At 45.9% G+C, this 27,409-nt stretch overlaps 1 protein-coding gene across 2 annotated transcripts in view; it reads left to right on the forward strand.

Annotated features, from left to right (window-relative positions):
• Window positions 1-7,290: 7,290 nt before the first annotated feature.
• SLC30A9 (solute carrier family 30 member 9) overlaps window positions 7,291-27,409 on the forward strand; it is a 108,167-nt gene continuing 88,048 nt past the window's right edge. Inside the window, exon 1 of one of the 2 annotated variants that reach the window (XM_068278512.1) lies at window positions 7,291-7,704. In XM_068278512.1, coding sequence (XP_068134613.1) covers window positions 7,605-7,704 — 100 coding nt within the window. In that variant the 5' untranslated portion in view covers window positions 7,291-7,604. Of the gene's footprint in view, window positions 7,705-11,784; window positions 11,863-27,409 lie in introns of those variants that run through there. The other variant, XM_068278513.1, reaches the window with a different exon arrangement.

Consider the following 27,409-nt stretch of genomic DNA (forward strand, 5'->3'; position numbering starts at 1 on the left):
CACATGGTGGTGCACTTTTACACTATTCTCTCATGGGTATAGCAATGTCACGTGTCATTTTACAAAATGTTCTATTTTGGTTGGGTTTGATTATTTTTAAATATTTCAAAAATAAAAAGATAAGAAATATTACTTGTTAAAATCAATGCTTTCACTTTTCTCTTTTAATGTTTTTTATTTTACAGGCACTGCATTTTATACTGATAATAGTACTAAATATAAAGCTTCAGGGCCCTGTCACACTATGGCGTTGCGGTAAATTTGCTGTAGGCATTTTTATTGCAAGAGGATGCTAAGTAAATGAAAGTCTATGAAGACTTTCGTACTTCGTGCGATGCGATGGAAGTACTGAAATGCCCGCAATCCTGATGTAAAGTCAGCAGTGTGTTACCGCATGATCCATGCCTATCACGTGGGTTATGCAGTAATGCAAGTCTATGGCGACGCAGTAAGTGTAAACGATGAGCGCAGTGTGAGGCGACGTGCATGTGCGGACCAAGAGGGATCCCGGTGATGTACTTCCTGTCCAGCATGGAGTACCTCACTGAGAGGGACTGCCTACCTCTCAGTTTACCCTGTCTGCTGCAGCCTGCAGCGTAAAAAGGGGCTTTGCCTTTGGTGCAGTGTGATTCTCCTGTGGTGGCCTCTCTCACAGCGGGAGAACCACATCGCTCAATCGAGAGACTGGCCTCAATCTAAAATTGTGTTAAAAGTACAATACATAATTATCATGGTAAGCTTTCAGATCCCAATATTAAAGGAAATATCCTTGAGCAGAACTCCAGATAAGAGTGCAACTAATTGTACAGGTCATATACACAATATCAGAGTCGGACTGGGACACTAAGGGCCCACCAAGGAAGTTTCAGCCTGGGGCCCACGCCCCCCCCCCCCCCCATTTTGGGCTCACATACACATGTACTCTAGAAATTCTGCATGATGTTATGGTAGGGAATAGATTGTAAGCACTTCTGAGGACAGTCTCCAATAGGGACATGTCCGCGTGCGCGCCGCAGCAAAAATACATGTGTCACCACGCACTGGAACATGGGCGTGGTCATGATGGGTCATGGGCAGACTTTAAAAAAAACAAAAAAAAAAACACAAAATAAGTAGCGGTGCTATTCACAGAGATTAGGTCCGACCAGATACATTTTAGATAAAATAATCAAGTAGTTACATGCCTCATGATAATTCATCAAGTAGTTAAATGGCAGCAGATTTTCCGACAAAATGCAATCAGATTGGCGGCAGATTCCAGGGCTGTGGAGTCGGTCCAAAAATCCACCGTCTCCGACTCCTCAGTTTAGGATTCCACCGACTCCGACTCCTCGACTCCGACTCCTCTAATTTGCATATTACAATTTTGTTGATTAAAAGTATGTAACATGAAATTCGTCTCTTAACTGCCAACGCTTAGGAATTTTACAAGACAACTGAAGTGAGAAGGATATGTAGACTACTGTATTTATTCCCTTTAGACAAACTAGTCCTTGGTAAGAGTACTTGTAAAAGGTACAAACCGGAACAAAGAACATCTATCAGGCCCTAGGCAATGTAAGTGTGGGTACATGTAAGAATGATGTGCAGGTACTCTGCAGGAGAATGAGGGGATTGTAAACAGACAACACCTCTGTGTTCAATGTGCACAGCATTCTCAGTGGATTCCCTGCAGCTCTGTGGGGAGTGCATATGTACAGTATAGTACTACTGTGTAACAAAGTAAACCTAAGACAGATGAAATTAAAGTTTTATACATACCTGGGGCTTCCTCCAGCCGCCTTCAGGATAATCAGTCCCTCGTCCTCCACCACCTGGATCTTCTGCTATGAGTCCTGGTAATTCAGCCAGTCTGGTGTAGTGTGCATGCACACACTCCGCCGCCAGGAGCATACTACACCTGTGCAGCACTATTGCGCAGGTGCAGAATGTTCCTGGCTGTGGGAGCGGCATGCGGCCGGACAGCGCTGACTGGCTGAATTACCAAGACTCATAGCAGAAGATCCGGGTGGTGGAGGACAGCGAGGGACTGATTAGCCTGAAGGGGGCTGGAGGAAGCCCCAGGTATGTATAAAACTTTACTTTTCATCCGTCTCAGTTACCCTTTAATTTGTAGTCACCAAACAAAATTTTAACAACATATCAAATTATTTGATTTTATGAGCAAAGGGAGTGAATACATTTGCATAAATCAGCATCAATGCAGAATTATTTCCATCTCGTTGACCATCTCTATTAGTGACACAGCTACACATCAGGCTTTATTCTTACAGCATAGATGTTATTTAGTATATATAAGAGATTCCTGTGTACACATCATATATACAGTCACAATCAGATGTGTATATCTGACCTTAAAAATACGGTGACTGCTTTATTGAAGCAGCACAAGTAACTAATTTTGATTGGTTTATTTCATTTTTGTGGACTGAGCACAGCTATTACTGTATATATACATTATTTTTAATGACTATTATCTGAGAAATAGAACATTTTATCATATTTTCTATTTTAATTACAGTTATAAATTCATTAGGAGTCGGAGTCGGTGCATTTTTTCCCGACTCTGACTCCGACTCCAGGCACCCAAAATTGCCCGACTCCACGACTCCGACTCCACAGCCCTGGCAGATTCCCCACAAAATGCAATCAAATTGGCAGCAGATATCTCCCCGAGATGCAAATAGATTGGCGGCAGATATCCCCACAAAATGAAATTAGATTGGCGGCAGATATCCCCACAAAATGCAATCAAATTGGCGGCAGATATCCCCACAAAATACATTCATATTGGTGACAGATTTCCCCACAAAATGCAATTAGATTGGTGGCAGATTTCCCCACAAAATGCAATTAGATTGGTGGCAGATATCCCCACAAAATGCAATTAGATTGGCGGCAGATATCCCCACAAAATGCAATTAAATTGGCGGCAGATTTCCCAACAAAATACATTCATATTGGTGGCAGATTTCCCCCCAAAATGCAATTAGATTGGTGGCAGATATCCTCACAAAATGCAATTAGATTGGCAGCAGATATCCCCACAAAATACAATTAGATATCCTCACAAAGGCAGGTCCCCAGTTAGTGGGGGCCCCAATGCTGGAAGGGGGTGCAGTGGGCACAGAGCGGCAGGGAGGGGGGGGGAAGCCCCCCCCCTCCCTCACCTGGAGCCCCCTCCCAGTTTGGGTAGGCAGGTCACAGGTGTCCCCAGTTAGGTAGGCAGGTCTAAGTTCCCCCCAGCTTGGTAGGGGGGCAGTGGGCACAGAGCAGCGGGGGGGGGGGGAGCTTCCCCCCTCCCTCACCTAGGGCCCCCCCCTTCCGCGCTCCCCCTCCCTCCAAAATTGCAGCCAGCGGCAGCGAGCGGGGAATAGCTTACCTGCATGACATGATGAGATCCATAGCTCTGTGTGCCGCTGGCTGATCTCCGTCAGGAAGTACTGCGAGAGCAGGATTAAACAGAGTGCATTGCAGGAGACGAAGACCAGCCGCTGGCTGCAATTTTGGAGGGAGGGGGAGCGCGGAAGGGGGAGCGTGGAGGGGGGGGCCTAGGTGAGGGAGGGGGGGGGGGAGCTTGCTTCCCACCCTCCCCGCCACTCTGTGCCCAATTTCCCCCCTTCCTGTGCTGCGCCCGCTCTGGGGCCCCCAGGAGCCGGGGCCCACCGATGGAAACATCGGCAGTTCGGTGGGTCAGTACGAGCCTGCACAATATGGATAGGGGGAGGGGAAACACATTAAAAGCGTATAGTGGGAACTAAGCCATAGGAAAACATGGACATTACTTTGAAAATCACTTGTCCTTTCAGTTATAACTGAGAGCAACTGATTAAGTGTAAAAGGAACCTAAAATGATTTTTTTTTCCAACCGCTTCCATTCAGCATCTTCAATCTACTTCATCTCCTGCAGAGCTCCAGTCTTGCACTTGACAGAAGCTGGCCGGGCAAGCAATTGACAATTATCTGAGTCAGGCTGAACAGATGTCTTACACTTAGCATCGACAGACAATGCTGGTGACAAGATTGCTGCTGGTGCTTCTGGTGACTGGATTATAACATGTAGTGCTGGAAACATGACCACTGCTGATGAAGCTGGAGACTGAGCCACTGCAAAAAAAAAATTAAAAAAAAATCTAGAGACTGGGCCACTGCAGATGAATCATGAAGCTAGAGACTGAACCAAATCAGGGGGACACCAGAGACTGAACCAAAGAAGAAAGCACCAAAGACAGAACCAGAGCAAGCAAGAGGCACCAGAGACTGGGTCCACTGCAGGAGGCAACACAGTGTCAAAGGTTTTAAAATAGGGCATCTTGCCAAGATCAAATAAATCTGTACCACCATCATTTAAAGTCCCGGAATCCAATCTATCAAAATCATCCAACAATACCTCTCCAACTTGGCTCTCAGGATCAGGAAACACAACAAACCTATTTTGGGGTTAGTTCATACTATGACGGTCGTAACTGTTTTGGCAAGTGTGATAGGGCCATTGTCCTGATTTTCCCCCAAATGCAGGGTAGGTGCACTGATGTCTGTATGGTTCTCCATTTACTGTGTCAGCAAACATGATTATGACTTAAAGAGAATCTGTATTGTTAAAATCGCACAAAAGTAAACATACCAGTGCGTTAGGGGACATCTCCTATTACCCTCTGTCACAATTTCGCCGCTCCTCGCCGCATTAAAAGTGGTTAAAAACAGTTTTAAAAAGTTTGTTTATAAACAAACAAAATGGCCACCAAAACAGGAAGTAGGTTGATGTACAGTATGTCCACACATAGAAAATACATTCATACACAAGCAGGCTGTATACACCCTTCCTTTTGAATCTCAAGAGATCATTTGTGTGTTTCTTTCCCCCTGCAGCTATCTTCCACTGAAGTGTCAGGCTGTTTCTTCCTGCAGAGTGCAGGCAGCTCTGCCTGTATGTAATTCCTCAGTATGTGAAAGCCCAGCCAGCTCAGAGGAGGATTTATCCAGCTTGTAAAAGATAAGAGAGAAGAGAGAAGTTGTCCTAATCTAAATAATACACAGGCAGTGTGCAGAGAGGGGCCTGGAGGGGGGAGATGCATCACAGAACCACAACACTGAAGAACTTGGCAGCCTTCCAGACACAGGCTGACAAGTCTGACAAGAGAGAGATAAGTTGATTTATTACAGAGATGGTGATAGTAGAACGTGCTGCAGTAAGCCAGAACACATTAGAATAGCTTTTGGAACTTGTAGGATGATAAAAAACAGGATGCAATTTTTGTTACGGAGTCTCTTTAACGGTGGATGATTTGCAGACTGTATTTGTTGTCAGGATTCTTAGGTAGCCTCTTGACCTGTGCACTGGTGATAGGCGTGGGCTCTCCTAGGGCGTGGAACCTATGCGGCTACAGGTCTTCACCAAAACACCCTGCAAGGAATGATGGGCCACCACCCCTAGGGGGCAAGGTACTACATTGCTGCCAGGTAGGCACCAGGTCACAACCCCTGGCATTGCCCCACCAGTGATTGAGAGAACAGGAGATTGCACTGGGAAAGAGCAGGTACAAAGCAAGCAGGTAACTAGAGACAAGGTCAAACTAGCCAAGGTCAAAGAGCATGCAGCGATCAAACTATGATCCAAAACAAGCCGAGATCAGGATATGCAGATTACTAGCAAAGCTAGAAAACAAACCAGGTCATAACAGGAATTCAAGTTAGCATGATATCATGCTTGATGCAGTAAAAAGCTAGGTGGTTTTTGATTACCCGCCACTAAAACCCATACCTACCCAACCATGCAACACCCTAACATAATCAGTGGGAAGCAGAAATTTGCCTTCTTAAAACCGAAGGTATTTGCGTTTATTCAGGTTGGAGTGTGCATCTGAGGTGTCCTACAGTCGTCAAGCTAGGTAAGATTTCTTCCCAACCAAGGGTCACAAACACAGGTGCCCCACAAGGCTGCATCGTGTCACTGATCCTGTTTTCCCTGTACACTAATAACTGCAGATCCACAGCAGACTCTGTCAAGGTCCTCAAATTTGCTGACAAAACCACCATCGTTGGCCTTGTGACCAAGAATGATGAGCAGGCCTAGCAACAGCAGGTTAACAGAATATCCCTCTGGTGAAGGGAGAACAGGCTGGTCCTCAACACGGCCAAAACCATTGAGATGATCATCGACTTCAGGAAGCATGACCCCACCTCCAATCTACATTGATGGCACTGAGGTTGAAATGGTATCCTGCGTTCGCCTCCTAGGAGCATACATCTCCAACGACCTGAGCTGAAAGGCAAACACTGCCTCCACCCAGAGGACAACGCAGCAAAGACTATTCTTCCTCCGCCAACTGATGAAGTTTGGTATGGCCCAAGAGCTTCTGTCAAGCTTCCACACTGCCACCATAGACTCTGTCTTCTATTCATACATCTTGGTCTGGTATGCTGGCTCCTTGAACAGCTACAGATACAAGCTACAGAGGGTCATTAGGTCAGTGGAGAGAAACATGGGGAAATCCCCCCCTCCACTCAACAACTCCAGACTGTGCTCCAGGGCACAGTGGATTGCCAACGGCCCCTTACATCTAGACCACCGCTTCTTCAGTTCAGTCAGCTCCCATCTGGTCTAAGGTTTTGGGCCAACTCAACCAGGATTGCTAGACATAGGAACTCTTTCTTCCCCTCCGCTGTCAACCTCTGGAACTCTATCCAGAGCGCCCCCCCCGTGGATGAATGCTCCCGGTAAACTGAAGATTGGAACACTGTATCTTGTTGCTTATTATGTTGAAGCTGCTGCTATTTCTGTCTGTCATAATTTTTGTCTTATTTCTTTTCTGGATCACTATATGTTATTTTAATTTCTTTTCCATTCTGAGCCGTTTTTGTGCCAAACTCAATTGTGCTTGGAGAATAAATCGGATTCTGATCACTGTTGAATATGCAAATTGCCCCTTTGTTGTCCCTAAAAGCTAAACACACCTCCAGAACCGCTAGAATGCAACGATGTGTCAGCTTGTACAGATCCACAATAATCCAATATGCAAAGGTTTTTTGGTCTAGGAGTAGCTGGGTAATCTGTAACATTAATCAGTGGGAGAAGACAAAATTAATTCTATCAAAAATAGTGTCTCCTCGATTGTACTCAATTCGATACGCTGGCCCATTTAACCATCCAGGCAACCTTTATGAACTTGTTATTAGTTAAAAGTTGCCAATAAAGTTGTGTTCAATAGCTGTAGGAAAAAAAAAAAGTATGGGCATTGGGTGAAGTCGCTCAGTCAGACTCAGCATGTGATAGGTGGATGCTCCGTGCAGCATCTCTCGCGTTCTATACGTCTACAAACAATGACTAGACAGAGTACATGAGATAGAGCGATAAGGCAGATAAAGGTTATGAGTCTTGCGTGTCTCTCTGCTAGGGCTTCGTTTCAGGCGGCATGCCTTCATTTTGTAGAAGACCAGCAGCGCAGTGTGGCATAGCGCTCTCTACGGCAACATGTCTGCCGCACTGAAGACACAGGAGTAAACTTTCCGCTCGCTCCAGCGTGCCGGGCTGCTGAAGGTACACAGACAGCTGGATGAGTGAAGTCAGCCTCCGGAAAGGATCAGTGCAAGTGTAGACTGCAGAGATGGCGGGGGTGTCTGCCCAGAGCCGAGGCTGGTCCTCACTCTGCAGGCTCTACCTGAGACTTCATACAGTCAGGCCAAGCCACGGACGGGCCTGCCATGGTGAGTAGCTTATCAGCAGGCGCTGGGGTCACAAGAGGCCACATATATATATATGTATAATATATGTTCTCATCACTACTTCATCATTAACTGACCATGGCTTTTCTGGATTACTGACAGTATATAGTCCAAATAGGGGTGATGTAAACCATTGGTTCTGGCTGTATACCTGACATTTCAGTGACATAAAGGAATGTTTTGCACAGTCATCACTTCAGGTCAGTGAGTGAGTGAGTGACTACTTGCTCGTGTGAAGTTGAAAACTTGTATGCACCTTTTTGTTTTTGAAAGTCTTAAAAGGAACCAAAACTGAGAAGAATATGGATGTTTCCTTTTTAAACAATATAAGTTGCCTGGCTGTCCTGCTGATGCCTTTGGCTGCAGTAGTGGCAGGATCACAGAGTCCGCCACGAGAAAAGCGCGATATAAATGTTATTTGTCTTGTCTTGAAACAAGCATGCAGCTAATCCAGTCTGACTTCAGTCAGAGCACCTGATCTGCATGCTTGTTGAGGGGCTGTGGCTAAAAGTATTAGAGACACAGGATCAGCAGGAGAGTCAGGCAACTGGTGTTATTTTAAAAGGAAAAATCCATATCCTTCTCAGTTTAGGTTTCCTTTAAAAGGAACCCGAGGTGTAAGACCCGTGGAAGCTGCCAGCCTCATTTCAAGTTGCCTGGCAGTCCTGCTGATCTTTCTGGCTAGTGGGTTCTAATGCTAGGTACACACAATGAGGTTTTCTGGCAGATTTACTGTCAGACAGTTGTTTTTTTCCAGCATGCCCGATCTGATTTCCGATTGTTTTCCGAATGATTTTATATAGAAGTGAATGGAAATCAGATCGGACATGTTGGAAATAATCTGACAGTCAGTCTGTTAGAAAATCTCATCTTTTGTACCTAGCATAAATCACACACCTGAAACAAGCATGTTGTCAGATTTGTCATAGACATCTGATCTGCATGCTTGTTCAGGGTCGTCGGCTTTAAGTATTAGAGGCAGAGGATTAGAGGGACAGCAGGCAATGTGCATAACTTGAAAGTAAGTAAACATGTAAGCCTTCATATCCCTCTCACCTTGGGTTCCCTTTAAAGAGAATCTGTATTGTTAAAATCGCACAAAAGTAAACCTACCAGTGCGTTAGGGGACATCTCCTATTACCCTCTGTCACAATTTCGCCGCTCCCCGCCGCATTAAAAGTGGTTAAAAACAGTTTTAAAAAGTTTGTTTATAAACAAACAAAATGGCCACCAAAACAGGAAGTAGGTTGATGTACAGTATGTCCACACATACAAAATACATCCATACACAAGCAGGCTGTATACACCCTTCCTTTTGAATCTCAAGAGATCATTTGTGTGTTTCTTTCCCCCTTCTGCTCTCATGCACTGAAGTTTCAGGCTGCTCTTTTCTTCCTGCAAACAGCTTTGCCCTTGTCTGAATTTCCTCAGTATGTGAAAGCCCAGCCAGCTCAGAGGACACTTTATCCAGCTTGTAAAAGATACGAGAGCAGAGAGAAGCTGCACTAATCTAAATATCACACAGGCAGTGTGCAGAGAGGGGCCTGAAAGGGGGAGTTCATAGCAGAACCACAACACTGAAGAACTTGGCAGCCTTCCAGACACTGGCCGACAAGTCTGACAGGGGAAAGATACATTGATTTATTACAGAGACAGTGATAGCAGAAAGTGCTGCAGTGAGCCAGAGCACATTAGAATAGCTTTTGGAACTTGTAGGATGATAAAAAACAGGATGCAATTTTTGTTACGGAGTCTCTTTAAGGTACCCATACATCTAGCAATGATGGGCATGACATCTATTGGTAATTGGCTTTATGATGCCTCTTTTCTGCAACTGGCTGCATCCCCCCAAATGTTATATCTGGTGCATGTGCATTTATACTTTACCTGTCACGCCATCCATGGGTGTTCACACTGCATTTCTGCATTGGCTGCCTGCGTTATAGTACGTGGGGCATGTGTATGCTGGTAGTCAAGTGGGACCCAAATGCAGAAATGCAAGGGCGACACTCAGGTTAGGGCATGATGGGCAAAGGATAAATGCATGTGCACCGGGGGCACATAATACATTTGGGGAGACAGCGGCCGGGAGTTTCCGTCATGTTCGTAATTATTACATGCTGTTATCGCCACGCACCCGATTGACTGACAGTTGAATCGTCGATAGGGTATGCTTGTATTGGCAACGATTTTCATCCGATTCAATAATAACGATTGAATTGTATCAAAGATTGGCTGCCAAATCAATAGATATACGGTCATCTAAACTGCACTTCAGCTGTGTACATACTTCAGGCACTGTCATTTGAACCAATTGTCAATTATCTTTTCACATGACAGTTTAGGAATGATCGCTGGATAGACACACTGCTTGGTTGTTTGCTGGGCAGCCTGTTCTGCTCTATAGAGGAGGAAAAGCATAACTAGCCTTGTTGCTATGTAGACAACTATAGGACAACAGTTTCATCAGTCATTAGTGATTCTTCGTGAAGGATCACAAAGATACCTGTACTAGATTCGTCACCCGAGATGATCATGAATGATAGTAAGTCAAATGCGTGTACATTGCCTTTGAATTTTACATGGACTTATTTATCTTTGGCTATTCTCTTTGTATACTATTTAACTGGGCCTTTGTTGGACAGTTCAGCCTTCCATCTGCTGGCCACCAAGATACTGTCACTTTGGTCATCTGTATGTTTGTTGTCTCTTGTCTTTCCTCCTCTCTGTCCATAGAGCGGAACATTCTGCCTGGCTTGGAACCGAATCTTTGAAAATTGCTACCCTAAATCAGTGGTTCCCAACCTTTTCCGGCCCGGGGAACACTGTCTGACCAAATTTTTATCCGGGGAACGGCGCGGGGGGGGGGGGGGGGGGGGAACGCGGCCCCCGGTTGTTTGCGCGACCTAGTGGACAGTGCCGTGCGCAGCAGGCTATGGGGGGGGGGCCTGGGGTGCGGCTGCATAGCTAGCATAGTTGCCCCAGTGTAGGGAGTTTAGTTGCCTCAGTGTAGCTAGTATAGTGCCCCAGTATAGTGCCCCAGTATAGTGCCCCAGTATAGCCAGTATAGTGCCCCAGTATAGCTAGTATAGTGCCCCAGTATAGCCAGTATAGTGCCCCAGTATAGCGCCCCAGTATAGTGCCCCAGTATAGCTAGTATAGTGCCCCAGAATAGTGCCCCAGTATAGCCAGTATAGTGCCCCAGTATAGCCAGAATAGTGCCCCAGTATAGTGCCCCAGTATAGCTAGTATAATGCCCCAGAATAGTGCCCCAGTATAGCCAGTATAGTGCCCCAGTATAGTCAGTATAGCCAGTATAGTGCCCCAGAATAGTGCCCCAGTATAGCCAGTATAGTGCCCCAGTATAGCCAGAATAGTGTCCCAGTATAGTGCCCCAGTATAGCTAGTATAGTGCCCCAGAATAGTTCCCCAGTATAGCCAGTATAGTGCCCCAGTATAGTCAGTATAGCCAGTATAGTGCCCCAGTATAGTCAGTATAGCCAGTATAGTGCCCCAGTATAGTGCCCCAGTATAGCCCCCCAGTATAGCTAGTATAGTGCCCCAGTATAGCCAGAATAGTGCCCCAGTATAGCCAGAATAGTACCCCAGTATAGTCAGTATAGCCAGTATAGTGCCCCAGTATAGCCCCCCAGTATAGCTAGTATAGTGCCCCAGTATAGCCAGTATAGTGCCCCAGTATAGTCAGTATAGTGCCCCAGTATAGCGCCCCAGTATAGCTAGTATAGTGCCCCAGTATGGCCAGAATAGTGCCCCAGTATAGCTAGTATAGTGCCCCAGAATAGTGCCCCAGTTTAGTGCCCCAGTATAGCCAGTATAGTGCCCCAGGATAGCCAGTATAGTGCCCCAGGATAGCTCCCCCCGCCCGTCCCCGCCGCTGTTATTACCTTAACAGCTGCCGCCCCTCCCCTCTCCGGCGCGTGTATATTTCAAGCAGCGTATCTCCGGCTGCTCTGTGTGATGCGGAAGGAGGCAGGGCAGCGGCTTCCTGTAACGGCGATATGTATCGCCGTTACTATGGAAACCGAGCCCTGCCTCCTGCGCATCACACACAGAGCAGCCGGGAGATACGCTGCTAGAATAAAAACATGCGCTGGAGAGGGGAGAGCGGCCGCTGCTAAGGTAATAGCAGCGGCGGCCGCGGGGACGTGCGGGAGGGGGGATAAGAGCACGGCACACCAGGCAACGTTCCGCGGCACACTAGTGTGCCGCGGAACACTGGTTGAAAAACGCTGCCCTAAATTATCAAGCACGATCGGTGCTAGTCTACTTGAGGGGACCCAGCAGGAATCCCCATAGGGAAATTAAGCTAATGTTCTTGTATGGACAGCACCCTCTTGGACTTTTAGGTTTTGGACAGTTTAACCACTTCAGGACCACAGTCTTTTCGCCCCTTAAGGACCAGAGCCTTTTTTTTCCATTCAGACCACTGCAGCTTTCACGGTTTATTGCTCGGTCAAACAACCTACCACCTAAATGAATTTTACCTCCTTTTCTTGTCACTAATACAGCTTTCTTTTGCTGCTATTTGATTGCTGCTGCGAGTTTTAGTTTTTATTATATTCATCAAAAAAGACATGAATTTTGGCAAAAAAATGACTTTTTTAACTTGCTGTGCTGACATTTTTCAAATAAAGTAAAATTTCCTATACATTTGAGCGCGAAAGTTATTCTGCTACATGTCTTTGATAAAAAAAAAACCATTCAGTGTATATTTATTGGATTGGGTAAAAGTTATAGCGTTTACAAACTATGGTGCCAAAAGTGAATTTTCCCATTTTCAAGCATCTCTGACTTTTCTGCGCACCTGTCAGGTTTCATGAGGGGCTAAAATTCCAGGATAGTACAAATACCCCCCAAATGACCCCATTTTGGAAAGAAGACATCCCAAAGTATTCAGTACCCATGCTGGGTGGGAGAAATATCTCCGTAAATGACAATTGTTTTATTTTTTTTACACACAATTGTCTATTTATAGAGATATTTCTCCCACTCAGCATGGGTATGTGGAAAAATACACCCCAAAACACATTATACTACTTCTCCTGAGTACGGCGATACCACATGTGTGGCACTTTTTTGCACCCTAACTGCGCTAAGGGGCCCAAAGTTCAATGAGTACCTTTAGGATTTCACAGGTCATTTTGAGAAATTTCGTTTCAAGACTACTCCTCACGCTTTAGGGCCCCTAAAATGCCAGGACAGTATAGGAACCCCACAAATTACCCCATTTTAGAAAGAAGACACCCCAAGCGGAAAATGACACTTTGTGAAAAAAAAAACAATACATATCAATTTCCGCTAACTTGTGACAAAAAATAAAATCTTCTATGAACTCATCATACACCTAACAGAATACCTTGGGGTGTCTTCTTTCTAAAATGGGGTCACTTGTGGAGTTCCTATACTGCCCTGGCATTTTAGGGGCCCTAAACCGTGAGGAGTAGTCTTGAACCCAAATGTCTCAAAATGACCTGTGAAATCCTAAAGGTACTCATTGGACTTTGGGCCCCTTAGCACAGTTAGGCTGCAAAAAAGTGTCACACATGTGGTATCGCCGTACTCAGAAGAAGTAGTATAATGTGTTTTGTGGTGTATTTTTACATATAACCATGCTGGGTGGGAGAAATCTCTCTGTAAATGGACAATTGTGTGTAAAAAAAAATCAAAAATGTGTCATTTACACACAATTGTCCATTTACAGAGAGATTTCTCCCACCCAGCATGGGTATGTGTAAAAATACACCACAAAACACATTATACTACTTCTCCTGAGTATGGCGATACCACATGTGTGACACTTTTTTGCAGCCTAGGTGCGCTAAGGGGCCCAACGTCCTATTCACAGGTCATTTTGAGGCATTTGTTTTCTAGACTACTCCTCACGGTTTAGGGCCCCTAAAATGCCAGGGCAGTATAGGAACCCCACAAGTGACCCCATTTTAGAAAGAAGACACCCCAAGGTATTCCGTTAGTGTTATGGTGAGTTCATAGAAGATTTTATTTTTTGTCACGTTAGTGAAAAATGACACTTTGTGAAAAAAACTATAAAAATCCAATTTCCACTAACTTTTGACAAAAAATAAAATCTTCTATGAACTCATCATACACCTAACAGAATACCTTGGGGTGTCTTCTTTCTAAAATGGGGTCACTTGTGGGGTTCCTATACTGCCCTGGCATTTTACGGGCCCAAAACTGTGAGTAGTCTGGAAACCAAATTTCTCAAAATGACTGATCAGGGGTATAAGCATCTGCAAATTTTGATGACAGGTGGTCTATGAGGGGGCAAATTTTGTGGAACCGGTCATAAGCAGGGTGGCCTCTTAGATGACAGGATGTTTTGGGCCTGATCTGATGGATAGGAGTGCTAGGGGGGTGACAGGAGGTGATTGATGGGTGTCTCAGGGGGCGGTTAGAGGGGAAAATAGATGCAATCAATGCACTGGGGAGGTGATCGGAAGGGGGTCTGAGGGGGATCTGAGGGTTTGGCCGAGTGATCAGGAGCCCACACGGGGCAAATTAGGGCCTGATCTGATGGGTAGGTGTGCTAGGGGGTGACAGGAGGTGATTGATGGGTGTCTCAAGGTGTGATTAGAGGGGGAAAATAAATGCAAGCAATGCACTAGCGAGGTGATCAGGGCTGGGGTCTGAGGACGTTCTGAGGTGTGGGCGGGTGATTGGGTGCCCGCAAGGGGCAGATTAGGGTCTAATCTGATGGGTAACCGTGACAGGTGGTGATAGGGGGTGATTGATGGGTAATTAGTGGGTGTTTAGAGGAGAGAAGAGATGTAAACACTGCACTTGGGAGGTGATCTGATGTCGGATCTGCGGGCGATCTATTGGTGTGGGTGGGTGATCAGATTGCCCGCAAGGGGCAGGTTAGGGGCTGATTGATGGGTGGCAGTGACAGGGGGTGATTGATGGGTGGCAGTGACAGGGGGTGATTGACAGGTGATTGACAGGTGATCAGTGGGTTATTACAGGGAATAACAGATGTAAATATTGCACTGGCGAATTGATAAAGGGGGGTCTGAGGGCAATCTGAGCGTGTGGGCGGGTGATTGGGTGCCCGCAAGGGGCAGATTAGGGTCTAATCTGATGGGTAACAGTGACAGGTGGTGATAGGGGGTGATTGATGGGTAATTAGTGGGTGTTTAGAGGAGAGAATAGATGTAAACGATGGATTTGGGAGGTGATCTGATGTCGGATCTGCGGGCGATCTATTGGTGTGGGTGGGTGATCAGATTGCCCGCAAGGGGCAGGTTAGGGGCTGATTGATGGGTAGCAGTGACAGGGGGTGATTGACGGGTGATTGACAGGTGATCAGGGGGGATAGATGCATACAGTACACGGGAAGGGGGGGGTCTGGGGAGAATCTGAGGGGTGGGGGGTGATCAGGAGGGGGCAGTGGGCAGGGGGGGGATAAAAAAAAAATAGCGTTTACAGATAGTGACAGGGAGTGATTGATGGGTGATTAGGGGGGTGACTGGGTGCAAACAGTGGTCTGGGGGGTGGGCAGGGGGGGGTCTGAGGGGTGCTGTGGGCGATCAGGGGGCAGGGGGGGGGAAATCAGTGTGCTTTGGTGCAGACTAGAGTGGCTGCAGCCTGCCCTGGTGGTCCCTCGGACACTGGGACCACCAGGGCAGGAGGCAGCCAGTATAATAGGCTTTGTATACATTACAAAGCCTATTATACTATGTACATGCGGCGATCCGGGTGCTAGTAACCCGCCGGCGCTTCCGAACGGCCGGCGGGTTACTTCGAGCGGTGGGCGGAGCCAGTCCCCGGCGGCTGATCGCGTCATGAATGACGCGATCGCCGCATAACCACTCCCGCAGCTGCCCCCGCCGATGGGCGTATTGCGGTTGTTTGGGCCCAGTCTTTGCCGCCGCCCATCGGCTGGGGGCGGTCCTCAAGTGGTTAAAGTGTGTATGTAAGGGCCAGTTCACATGAGCTTCGCATACATATGAAAACGACACCGGTAGACTTGGGCGCAGGATACAGCTGTTATATGGCTGATCCTGCTTCTGCACAAGTCCGGGCCGTGTTAATTACTATTCCCCCTCCAGGCTGCCATGGATAGTGGGGGAATGATATAATTCGGCTTCCAGCGATTGCGGGAGGCCGAATTATTGTGTTTTTTGACCTCTTGACGACCAGCTAATGCCGATTGGCGTAAACTGGTTGTCTGAGGGTTTCCATGCTCGTTCGAGCGGCCTTTCCATGTCAGTTCACGGAGGGTGTCTCCGTGAACAGCCGAAGAGCCGCCGATCGCGGCTCGCTGGCAAAATGTAAACAGGCGGGGAAGAAATCCCAGCAGCAGCGCCGTAAGGCAGATCGGCGATCCCCGGCCTCTGATTGGCCGGGGATCGCAAGCATATGATAGGCTGAAGCCTATCCTTCAATGCACGGAAATCCGTCCTGCGCAGCTCACAGGGGGAGGGAGCGGGCGAGACGGCGGAGAACGCTGCGGAGGGGGGCTTTGAAGAGCCCTCCCCGCTAAGCAAATGCAGCCGGCGGAGATCAGACCCCCCCAGCAGGACATCCCCCTAGTGGGGAAAAAGGGGGGGGGTAGTCTGATCGCCCTGCTGCACTCCTGATCGGTGCTGCGGGCTGTAGAGCCCACGCAGCACCGATCACTGAAAAATCCCCTGGTCGGCAAGTGGTTAAGCAACGTACATTTTTACGCATTGAACCAGTAATGTGTAAAAATGTATGTGTTAATGTTCCTGCACTAGCGGGAATGCGTAAAAATGTACGCAATGCGTCCCGCCGACCTCCAAGGTCGGCAAGCTGCCAGCGGGGGACTGGAGCAGCAGTGAGTAACTACAAGGGCACAGGATGGCTTCATGGGGCTGGTAGAACCCCCAGGTAAGTGAAACTCATTTTTTTTATTTTGCTTGGACCTTCCCTTTAAATGACTTCCGATGCGAACACAGATAATCTATTTTTACTCTCCTGGGACTTCTTCCAGCCCCTAGAAGCCATCTCAGTTCCTTGCCACAGCCCGGTCCTCCTCATTGTCCCTGCTGGCCGTCTGTAATCATTGCGAGCCGCCGGCGGGGTCGGCTCTTCAGCGACTGTGCCCAGTCGTCCATGTCATCTGGCTCGTACTGCTCCTGCGCAGAAGAGCTGACCGTGCCGGCAGGTCGCGATGATTACGGTCAGCCAGCGGGGACACCGAGAAGGACCGGGCTATGGCGAGGGACTGAGATGGCTGCTAGGGGCTGAAATAAGTAGGTGAGTAAAAAATAGATTATCAGTGTTCGCATAGGAAGTTCTTTAAGATTCTTAAGCTTTGGCAGTAATTAAATTATTTTATGTTACATACTTTCAATCATGTATGCAGAGAATTGGTGCAGTCTTAGGCTTCCTTTCCACGAACTGTTGATAGGCAGTGAAATGCCTCTCAAACTCTCTCAACTGCTCACTTCTGCCTGGTAACTGCTTGTTGCTGCATTATAACTGCTTACTACTGCCTTTTGCTGCATGATAACTGCTTACTGCTGCCTGGTAACTGCTTACTGCTGCCTGGTAACTGCTTGCTGAGCACACAGCTCAACAGTTCGTTGAAAGGAGGCCTTAATCTTCGGAGTCGGATAATTTTTGTTCTGATTCCACAGCCCTGGGAGTTTCTTTGATTTCCTTCCCCACGACAGGCAAGGGGAGGTGAAGTCAGCTCAGGCTCCTCCCTCTGGTCATTGGTTGTATAGGTGAGAAATTTTCTGAGCTGCTTTCTCAGAAGCTGAACAAGTCATAGTTTAGTGTTAGGCCTCTCAGGACTGCTTTCTGCTGCCTGGTAATTGCACACTGCTGCCTGGCAACTGCTTGCTGAGCACACAGTTCAACAGTCCGTGGAAAAGAGGCCTACGAGAGTAGGGATGGTAAATTAGATGCAAATAGTTCTGAGTTGATGCAGGATTATGCAAATTGTGCATGTTAATTTATGCAGCTTGAAAATGGACCAGTTGAATCCTGCCGAGGTGGAATTTGATTGGACTATTTTCAGGCTGCATAAATTTTCATTCAATTTGCATAATCCTGTTTTCTCCTGGAATTATTTGCATCTCATTGACTATACCTATCAGAGAGCGCAGGAACACACTTGTCCTGGTGGCAGAGGACACATCTGCAGCACTTTTCTGACAACTGCAGAATCTTCGGTAAATTAAATTATAACGTAACATTAGGCCATGGAGTTCAGCCAGGTTATACTGAAAGCTGTAGAGCAGCTGTCTTGACCTTGTTAACCCTTTAAGGGGGCACTACAGCGAAAAACTGTAAAATTTAAAATAAGTGCAAAGATATACAAATAAGTACATTTTTTCCAGAGTAAAATGAGCTATAAATTACTTTTCTCCTATGTTGCTGTCACTTACAGTAGGCAGTAGAAATCTGACAGAAGCGACTTGTTTTGGACTAGTCCATCTCTTCATAGGGGATTCTCAGCAAGGCTTTTATTCTTTATAAAGATATTTCCTAAAAAGGATAAAGGCCTAGTGCACACCAAAGCGGTTCGGCTGCGGTTTACGATCCGCTTGCGGGTGCGGATCCGCTAGGGTAATGTATTTCAATGGGCTGGTGCACACCAGAGCGGGAGGCGTTTTGCAGAAACGCATACTCCCGGGCTGCTGCAGATTTTGGATTGCGGATGCGTTTCTGCCTCAATGTTAAGTATAGAAGAAACGCAAACCGCTCTGAAAAACGGCACTTCAGAGCGGTTTGCCAGGCGGTTTTTGTTACAGAAGCTGTTCAGTAAGGCCTGGTGCACACCAAAAACCGCTAGCAGATCCGCAAAATGCTAGCAGATTTTGAAACGCTTTTTCTTCTTTTTCTGTAGCGTTTCAGCTAGCATTTTGCGGTTTTGTGAAGCGTTTTTGATGTAGTAGATTTCATGTATTGTTACAGTAAAGCTGTTACTGAACAGCTGCTGTAACAAAAAACTCCTGGCAAGCCGCTCTGAAGTGCCGTTTTTCAGAGCGGTTTGCGTTTTTCCTATACTTAACATTGAGGCAGAAACGCATCCACAATCCAAAATCTGCAGCAGCCCGGGAGTATGCGTTTCTGCAAAACGCCTCCCGCTCTGGTGTGCACCAGCCCATTGAAATACATTACCCTAGCGGATCCGCACCCGCAAGCGGATCGCAAACCGCAGCCGAACCACTCTGGTGTGCACTAGGCCTTACAGCTTTACTGTAACAATACATGAAATCTACTACACCAAAAACGCTTCACAAAACCGCAAAATGCTAGCTGAAACGCTACAGAAAAAGAAGAAAAAGCGTTTCAAAATCTGCTAGCATTTTGCGGATCTGCTAGCGGTTTTTGGTGTGCACTAGGCCTTAAACAATGATGCTGGCCAGCTCCCTTGCTCGCTACAGTTTTTTTGGCAGTTGGACAGAGCAACTGCCATTCACTAAGTGCTTTTGAAAATAAATAAAGCCCTGACAATCCCCCATGAAGAGATGGACTAGTCCAAAACCTGTCTCTTCTGTCAGATTTCTACTACCTACTGTAAGTGACAGCAACATAGGAGAAAAGTAATTTATGGCTCATTTTACTCTGGAAAAAATGTACTTCTTATTTGTATAGGTTTGCACATATTTTACATGTTACAGTTTTTCGCTGTAGTGCCCCTTTAACTAATTGTTGATCTCCTGGAACTCCTGAATAAAAGTTATACAGTAGCAGGGAGTAGGATATTCATTTTGCAGGGGAATATGCTATTTGAACATGGGTGTGATTAAACACTATTTTTGTATTGTACCAGCTCCATTCCATGATCCTGCATTTCACACTGCTTTTTCTGGTAGCTTGGGCCACTGTCTCAACAGTGATCTTGCCTCTCACAGTGCCTTCTGGAAGAGCAGGGAGTGCCACACATGCTAGATCTCTCTATTTGTGCTGTTGGTGGGAGCATATGGTTGTTTTAGCCACTAACAAATCCCTCCTGTTCTGTTCTTATGTGGGGATTTGGCGTGTGTTTGGTACCAAGAGTTGCTAGGAGGAGAGTTTGCTGCTGGCCTGCTAGTCAACCTCCTTAATTGATGTACCCTGTGGGAGGGTGGCATTAAAACATAATAATCCACTGCTGCATAAAGCACCTCCAGTGTTAGGGCCCGTTTCCACTTGTGCATTGCGAATTCCACTTGTGCATTGCAAATTCCTTTTTTTGTAAGTGTGTGAATTTAACCATGTCAGTGCCTGTGTGTTTTTACATTGATTTTAGGTGAAACCGTACGTGAATTTGTGGTAAAATTCAAAAAATTTCCTATTAATTACATTGTATACGAATCACACACCACCTTGCGGTGTGCGAAGTCTGACGGCTCTGCTGTGCAGATTTTTCCTGCACAGAAAAACGCTCTGTTTTCCCGACGAGTGGAAATAGGCTAATTAAGTTGTATTGGTTGTGCGAATCTGCGAGCAGAAAACGCATGCAGATTCGCGAAAGTGGAAACGGGCCCTTAAAGTGTAACTGTCGGGCATAAAATAAAACAATCAATTCTTTATTTTTATCTGGTAAACCAGTAATAAGGATGGTAACCAGACATTCCAAAAGTTAAAAATCACTCATTTTCTTCCGCGTAAACATTTGGTACATCTGGCACACAAAGGAAGTTAGTGGGCATGCTAGGTTTTCTTTTTTTTTTTTTTTCTTTACTTGAGAGAGAGAGAGAGAGAGAGAGAGAGAGAGAGAGAGAGAGAGAGAGAGAGATCCTGTCTGCTGCATTTGATTGGTCAGTTTCCATAACATTTTCTCCAACTTGGAATTAACATATTTCCAGTTGCTAACTATTCCTGCTATTGGCAGATGAGCTCGTAGGTCCTGCTTTTTTTTTTTTTTTTTTTTTTTTTTTTTTTTTTTTTTCTACAAAAGGTATAGTTTTTTGAAATGACATTAGTTATACAGTATTGGCAGTGTGGATGTAAAGTTTACATACCCTGGCAGACATGATTTCTTAATCCTTTTTTATAGCGTATGAATGATGACACATAAAATTTAATTTCACTCACGGAAAGTGGTTGGCTGAAGCTATTTAATGTCGACAACTGTGTTTACTCTTCTTAAACCATAATCACTACACATACTACCCAAATGACCCTGATCAAAAGTTTACATACCCCAGTTCTTAATACTGTGTATTGCCCCCTTTAGCACAGTGACAGCTTGAAGTCTTTTGTGTTAGTTGGGAATGAGGCTCTTTATCTTCTCAGATGGTAAAGCTGTCCATTCTTCCTAGGAAGAAGCCTCCAGTTCCCATAAAGTCTTGGGCTGTCTTGCATGAAATGTTTGAGGTCTCCCCAGAGTGGCTCAATGAGAAGACTGAGATGGCCGCTCCAGAACCTACACTTTATTTTGCTGTAGCCAATGACAGGTGGACTTGGCCTTGAGTTTTGGATCATTGTCATGTTGGAATGTCCAAGTATGTCCCGTGTTTAGCTTCCTGGCTGATGATTTTTTTTCTAGTATTTTTTGATAATTTACTACATTCATATTATGCCTGAACAATTTTAGAAAAAAATTTAACTGAGCGATTACTGTCCAACTTTGTGATTTCGATTCACGATTTCCTTCAAATCAAGCTTTGTTCCTCCTCTGTGCCCCCATCTGTTTCTCTCTCTCTCTGTGCCCCCTCTGCCCCCCAAGCTGCAGCAGTGCTGGACATACCTTCCACTTCGCCTCGTGCAGGCTCTAATGCAGGGGTCGGGAACCTATGGCTCGCGAGCCATATATGGCTCTTTTCATGCCCGCATATTGCTCTCTGGCTCGCTAAAAGACGTGTGACAGAGCGGCCAGAGAGCCTGTGTTTACTTTTGAAATCTGCGCCGCCGCCCCCTCCTCCATGCCGGGTCTTTATATTTACGTGTGCCTCCTTCATCGGCACCGCCTCCCGCGCCAGAATTCCGCCTTTTCTGCCCGATGGATGCGCTGATGCTGGCGCTCCCTGTAAAATAGTGATGTCACACGTTACGTGTGACACGCAGCCAGCGGGAACAGAGGCAGCTTGGCGGGGGGAGGAGCTGCCCCGACGTCGTGCGACCCAGAGGCAGCCGCACCCATAGCTACGCAGCCAGCCACGGCTACTGCCTCCGGAGCGCACTAGTGCCAGCAGCAGCAGCGAGTGAGAGCCTGCCGGACTGCCGCCGTCGTGGTCACTCCAGGAGGTCACTCCAGGTCCAGGAGGGTACTCCAGTTCACTCGTCTGGTCAGTTCATTTGTGGGGAAATCTGCCGTTGAGATTGCATTTGTGGGGAAATCTGCCAATGAGATTGCATTTGTGGGGAAATCTGCCAATGAGATTGCATTTGTACACATTACCTTATATTTAGTTTTAAACATATTGTATGGCTCTCACAGAATTTCATTTTAAAATATGTCGTGTTTATGGCTCTCTCCGCCAAAAAGGTTCCCTACCCCTGCTCTAATGGATGACCTACTTCCTGTATGTCATGTTACATACAGGAACCAGGAAGTACGCTGTGCACAAGTACCGGCAGATGGCGAGAGAGGACGGACAGCGTTGGCCTCGTGTTGGAAGCCATGTCCAACACGTTCAATGCTGCGAGCCGCATGTGCCAGGACTTTGGGGGGAGGAAGGTTGAAGCCGCTTCTTCAAACTTCCCACACACGGAAATTACATAATAACGGAAATCGCTGCTTTGAGGATTCCAATATCGTGCACATGTGAATCACGATTTTGGTTTAAATTCAATATATCTTTCATACCTAATCCATATTGCCATCAATTCAGACCACATCTCCCGTGGCTTTGTAGCTCACACATCCCAAAAACAGCGATCCACCACCATGTTTCACAGTATGAATGATGTACCTTTCATCATAGCTGAGGAAGCGCTCGTTTGCTGAGTGCGAAACAGCTGTCGACTGGTTTACCTTGCTTGTCTCTCTCTCTCCTGGTACCTGTTGCCATTTGATGCCTCATACCAGCTTTTAATGTGTTTACAATAAAGGTCTATTTTACTGGATGTGCCCAGCCGCTTTCATCTACATTAGTATCTGGCTTGTTCAACTGTATCTTGGGTCTGGAGCACTCCGGAGTGACCAAGTGTGGTGGTCCTGTGCACCTCCTTCTTCATAACTGTAGATCTGAAGATCCATTCTGGTGGATCTGGTCTGCAGATGAATGTCTGTTAAACAAGGTGTGTGAGGATCTGCAGATATTATAGACTATAAATGCATTTTGGAGGAACGGATCTTTTGCAGGAACAAATCTTTTACAGATCCTGATCTTTTGAATGTGTACAGCATCTTTGTGTGCAGCATCTTGCAAAGATTTCTATCTGATGGGGAGTTCAGCTCCATAGAATAGACTGTGTAGGTATGGCTCTCATACTACATGGAAGGGGGTAACATTGGTCTGTGATCTTTCATTTTCCAAAGACTATGGCCCAGTGCACACCAAAACCGCTAGCAGATCCGCAATATGCTAGCGGTTTTGGGAGCTGATTTCAGAGCGATTCTAGGTATGTTTAGAGAGATTTTCTAAACATACCTAGCGGTTTTGGGTGCGTTTTTGTGTAGCAGATTACACATATTGTTACAGTAGAAGCTGTTACTGAACAGCTTCTGTAACAAAAATGCCTGGCAAACCGCTCTGAAGTAGCGTTTTTCAGAGCGGTTTGCGTTTTTCCTATACTTTACATTGAGGACGAAACGCTTCCGAAAACCGCAAACGCGGAGCAGGAGGCGCGTTTGCGGCTTGGCAAAAACCTCAAACCGCCTGTGTGCACCATCTCATTGCAATACATTAGCCAAGCGTTTTTCCAGACGGATGCGGCCGGCGGATCGCTCCAAAAACCGCTCGGTGTGCACTAGGCCTATGGTCTTATGCGTGTATGCACCCTTAAGCTACGTACACACATGCGACAACGATCGTTGTGAACGACGAACGAACAACCTCAGTAAAGTTAGTTTTTAAAGATGTGTAACGATCTGATCGTTAGAACGACTGTTACATCACGTACAGCAACTATTGCGCTTGCGCATAAAAATGAAAAGTTCCATGGAGAAATGGTGAAATGCGCATGTCAAGCTTAGTACGAACGACCGTTTCCAACGATGTACTACTTTTGCAAACGATCGTCGTTGGAAAAAATCCGCCAAGATAGTTTTTAACGATCTAGCTCGTCCATCGTTAGATTTAATGGTCGTTGGCTGCTTTTTTTTTAAACGATCGTCGTTTGAAATGATCAGGGAACGATCGTTTCAAACGACTATAGTCGCATGTGTGTACGCACCTTTAGAATCCAAAAAACATCAGTGCAGCCGTGGATGAGAGATGCAAGGGTCTGTCAGGAGTCTAGAAACTCGGTGACCTTTTATACACACCCACTAATTACAAGCAAACTGAACACAAGTATAGATAGTTAACTTTATTTGCCATTAAAACCCATTCGGGTCAAGTTGTGTGCATGTTAGCCAGATCACCAGGGTATGTAAACTTTTTTGATTAGGGTCATTTGTGTAGTGAAAAAAGAATAATCACAGTCGTTTGGCAATAAATGGCTTCAGCTAACCATGAGTGAAAGATATGTTGTTTTTTTGTGTGTGTCATCATTCATATTATATGAAAAATGGTTAAGAAATCATAAATTCTGCCAGGATATGTAAACTTTTGAGCGCAACTGTGAATTGTGCTTCTGAGAGTAATGGTGCCTTTAGAAATGGGCATTGCTTTCTACTTGTCAGTGTTTGTAGAGTCACAGTTTGCAATTATAGAACAATTATATGCAACCTTATCTAAGATTTCTGTCGTTGTTGTTATCATGAGTCTATTTGTCATTATAATGGTGTATTTTATGATCTGAATGGCCTTTGGTTTTGTTACCTGTTGCACAGTGTATTGCTATGAAGCTGGCATATTCTGTGTGTGGCTCGGAGGATTCTGGACCCTCTGCTCTGTATGGGCTATAGCTCTGCACATGACCAGTGCTGGAATTCTCAGCTCGCTTTGTATAAAACTCACATTGTGCATTTGTGACTTATGTTGTGAGCGTATGTGCGTGAGTTCAGAGAGTGACTATACATGCCTAGATAGTGCCTGCCTGGCATTAAAACAGCTCTAGGTATCTTTAGCACATTATTTCAAATGCATTTTTAATCATGGATTTTACCTATTTTGAAGAGTTTTCCCCAGTGTTATATGCCTTGGTTTCCTGCCTTCCCCTATGAAGTAAATAAGGAGACTGCTGAGGGAGATAATCATATTTCTCCCTCTGTGTCCCTTGCCTCCTTTTTTTTTCTCTTTATAATAATGTGAACAAGTTTCACTGACCAGCCTAGAACCAGCTTTACCACTCTGGGCAGGAGATGGCTGGTTCATTCCTGCACAGAGTATATGTGAACAGCAGCTGTACTGTGAGCCTTTACTACAGACTCCTGACTGCCATATAATCGTCTTCCTGAGAAAGTCATGTGGGACTTAATTCCCTGCAAATTTTAATGAGGAAATGACATTCATTGCAGAAGCACCATAATTGATTCCATATGATCACCAATTTAATGTCCTTTAGGGCCCAGCCACACTATAAGAACTTTTCTGAGCACTTTGTGATTGATTAGTGCTTTTTAAAACGCTCTCTAAAATCGAAGGAAAAATCGCGTTTTTGTTTCATTTTTTTTTATGATCGTGGCGATTTTTACACATATTTTACCGCGATTTTAATGCAAGTGAATGGGAGCAATTTTTAAGAAGTGCTCAGAAAGCGCCAAACACAAACTGCTCAGAAAAGCGCTTATAGTGTGGCTGAGCCCTTATTCCTTCCTGTTTCACTTGAAGCTGAAGTATTTTTGTTCTTTCTATCCTAACCATATTTTAGACATGGCTGCAGTTTTGTCTGCACTGCTAACCTTGTCACTGGCAGAATTTATGATGTTTATCTCTGTTTCATACGCAAGTCATGGGAATTTAGCATTTCAGGATTGTGTTGTTGTAATCAGAAACCATTGGGCAGGAACATACTGGTAATCAAATTTATGTTTGGTTTTTTTAACAACTCATCCTCCAGGATGGCTTATACAAGAGAGGAAGCCTGCTCCACCTTCAAAGGAAACACCCACTCAATTAATCAATCAAGCCGTCTCTATAAGACCTCCCCTTGCATTAGCCTCCCCAGTTCTAGTGTGTTTCCACACTTCGAAGGACACCTACTTGAAAGGAGGGTACCTGTAGGTATCCGGATAATCTGGGCCTCCTTCCCCGGCGGATGGGGCTGCGTGTGGAGCTCTCCCCGCTCTGGGTGTCCGCAGAGGGATCTCGTGCATCTTAGAGCGGCGGCGGCCTAGACGGAGTGTCTCGGCTGGCCGTGTCTGCGGGCAAGCTATCGGACCCAATGGTCGGCGTCAATACGCATGCACGAGTGAAGTCGCGCGCGACTATGGTCTAGTGATGGAGGAGGCGGCAGGATGACGCGTTTCCGCTTCCGCGTAATGCGGAAACCATGTAGCGTCTGGTCGCCATTACGCCAGCGGCGACGGAGCTGTAAGGAGTGAAGGCATGGAGGAGTCAGTCGCCTTACACTCCGAGCCCAGCGGACCCCCGGAGGTTACTTCACAGGCGCAGGTGAGAGTGGACAGACGGAGGCATTTTATGTGAGCATTGCCACAGTCTGTCCACAGAGAACTTGTTTTTTTCTGTGAGTGCTGGGCTATGCTGTAGCATGTAATCTCTGTGTCATACTTAGGGTATTTAGGAACACAGGGCTTACACTAGGGTGTTTGTTGTTTATGTATTACAGTGTACCTGTTTTGCCTGAAGACTCCAGCCAACCTGAAAGGCTGTTGAAAAGGCCAGGCGCTGCAAACAATGCAATGTTAAACTCCCTAAACCTTGGACTAGATCCAAATGTGAAAAATGTTTGATATCAGCCCTACCCCCAAAACCCCAGACCCCTCAGTTGTAATGATGAACTTTATGGAGTCTATGCGAAAAGAATTCTCTACTACTTTTAAAATAATGGCCTGGCTCTTGAGCGTTTAGATCAATTATGTCTACGCCGGCTCAATGGGCCATACCCCTGGTACCTCCATCTTTGGGGCGACTCCTCAGGTCCAACCGGGGGTTCAGCCACCCCCTCAGGCCCCGCCTCCTCTTACTGGATGCCGGCTAACCCTAGCGGTTTTTCAGCTGTGGGCGCCCAGGACTTGGCAGTTTCATCTTCTTTAGAAGATTCTTAAAATATCCAAATACTTATTTAATGCTGAAGAAACTTCTGAACTGCTGAAAGCAGTATATGAGGCAGAGCAACTGGCTGAACCAGAAACTTCAGTTCAGGATGATATTTATTCCGGGTTACAGTGTTCAGAAGGTAGAACCTTTCCAGTCCATCCGGCCATTCAAAAAAAAAAAAAAAAAAAAATGTATTTTGGCCCAATGGGAAGACCCGGAAAAGAGACTTTATGTCCCTAGGCCTTTTAAACGAAGATTCCCCTTTAAATAGGAGGATATTGCTTTGTGGGATAAATGCCCCAGACTGGATGCTGCTTTATCACAGTATTCTAAAAAAAAAAAAAAAAAAAAAAAAAATTCTGACTTGTCTTTTGAGGACGCAGGGGTCCTGAAAAACCCTATGGATAAGAAAGCTGAGAATCTGCTGAAAAGAGCATGGGAATCTATCTCTTTTTCTTTTAAACCAGCAATCT

This window comes from Hyperolius riggenbachi, chromosome 1, assembly GCF_040937935.1.
Source record: "Hyperolius riggenbachi isolate aHypRig1 chromosome 1, aHypRig1.pri, whole genome shotgun sequence".
In the NCBI taxonomy this organism is placed as follows: domain Eukaryota; kingdom Metazoa; phylum Chordata; class Amphibia; order Anura; family Hyperoliidae; genus Hyperolius; species Hyperolius riggenbachi.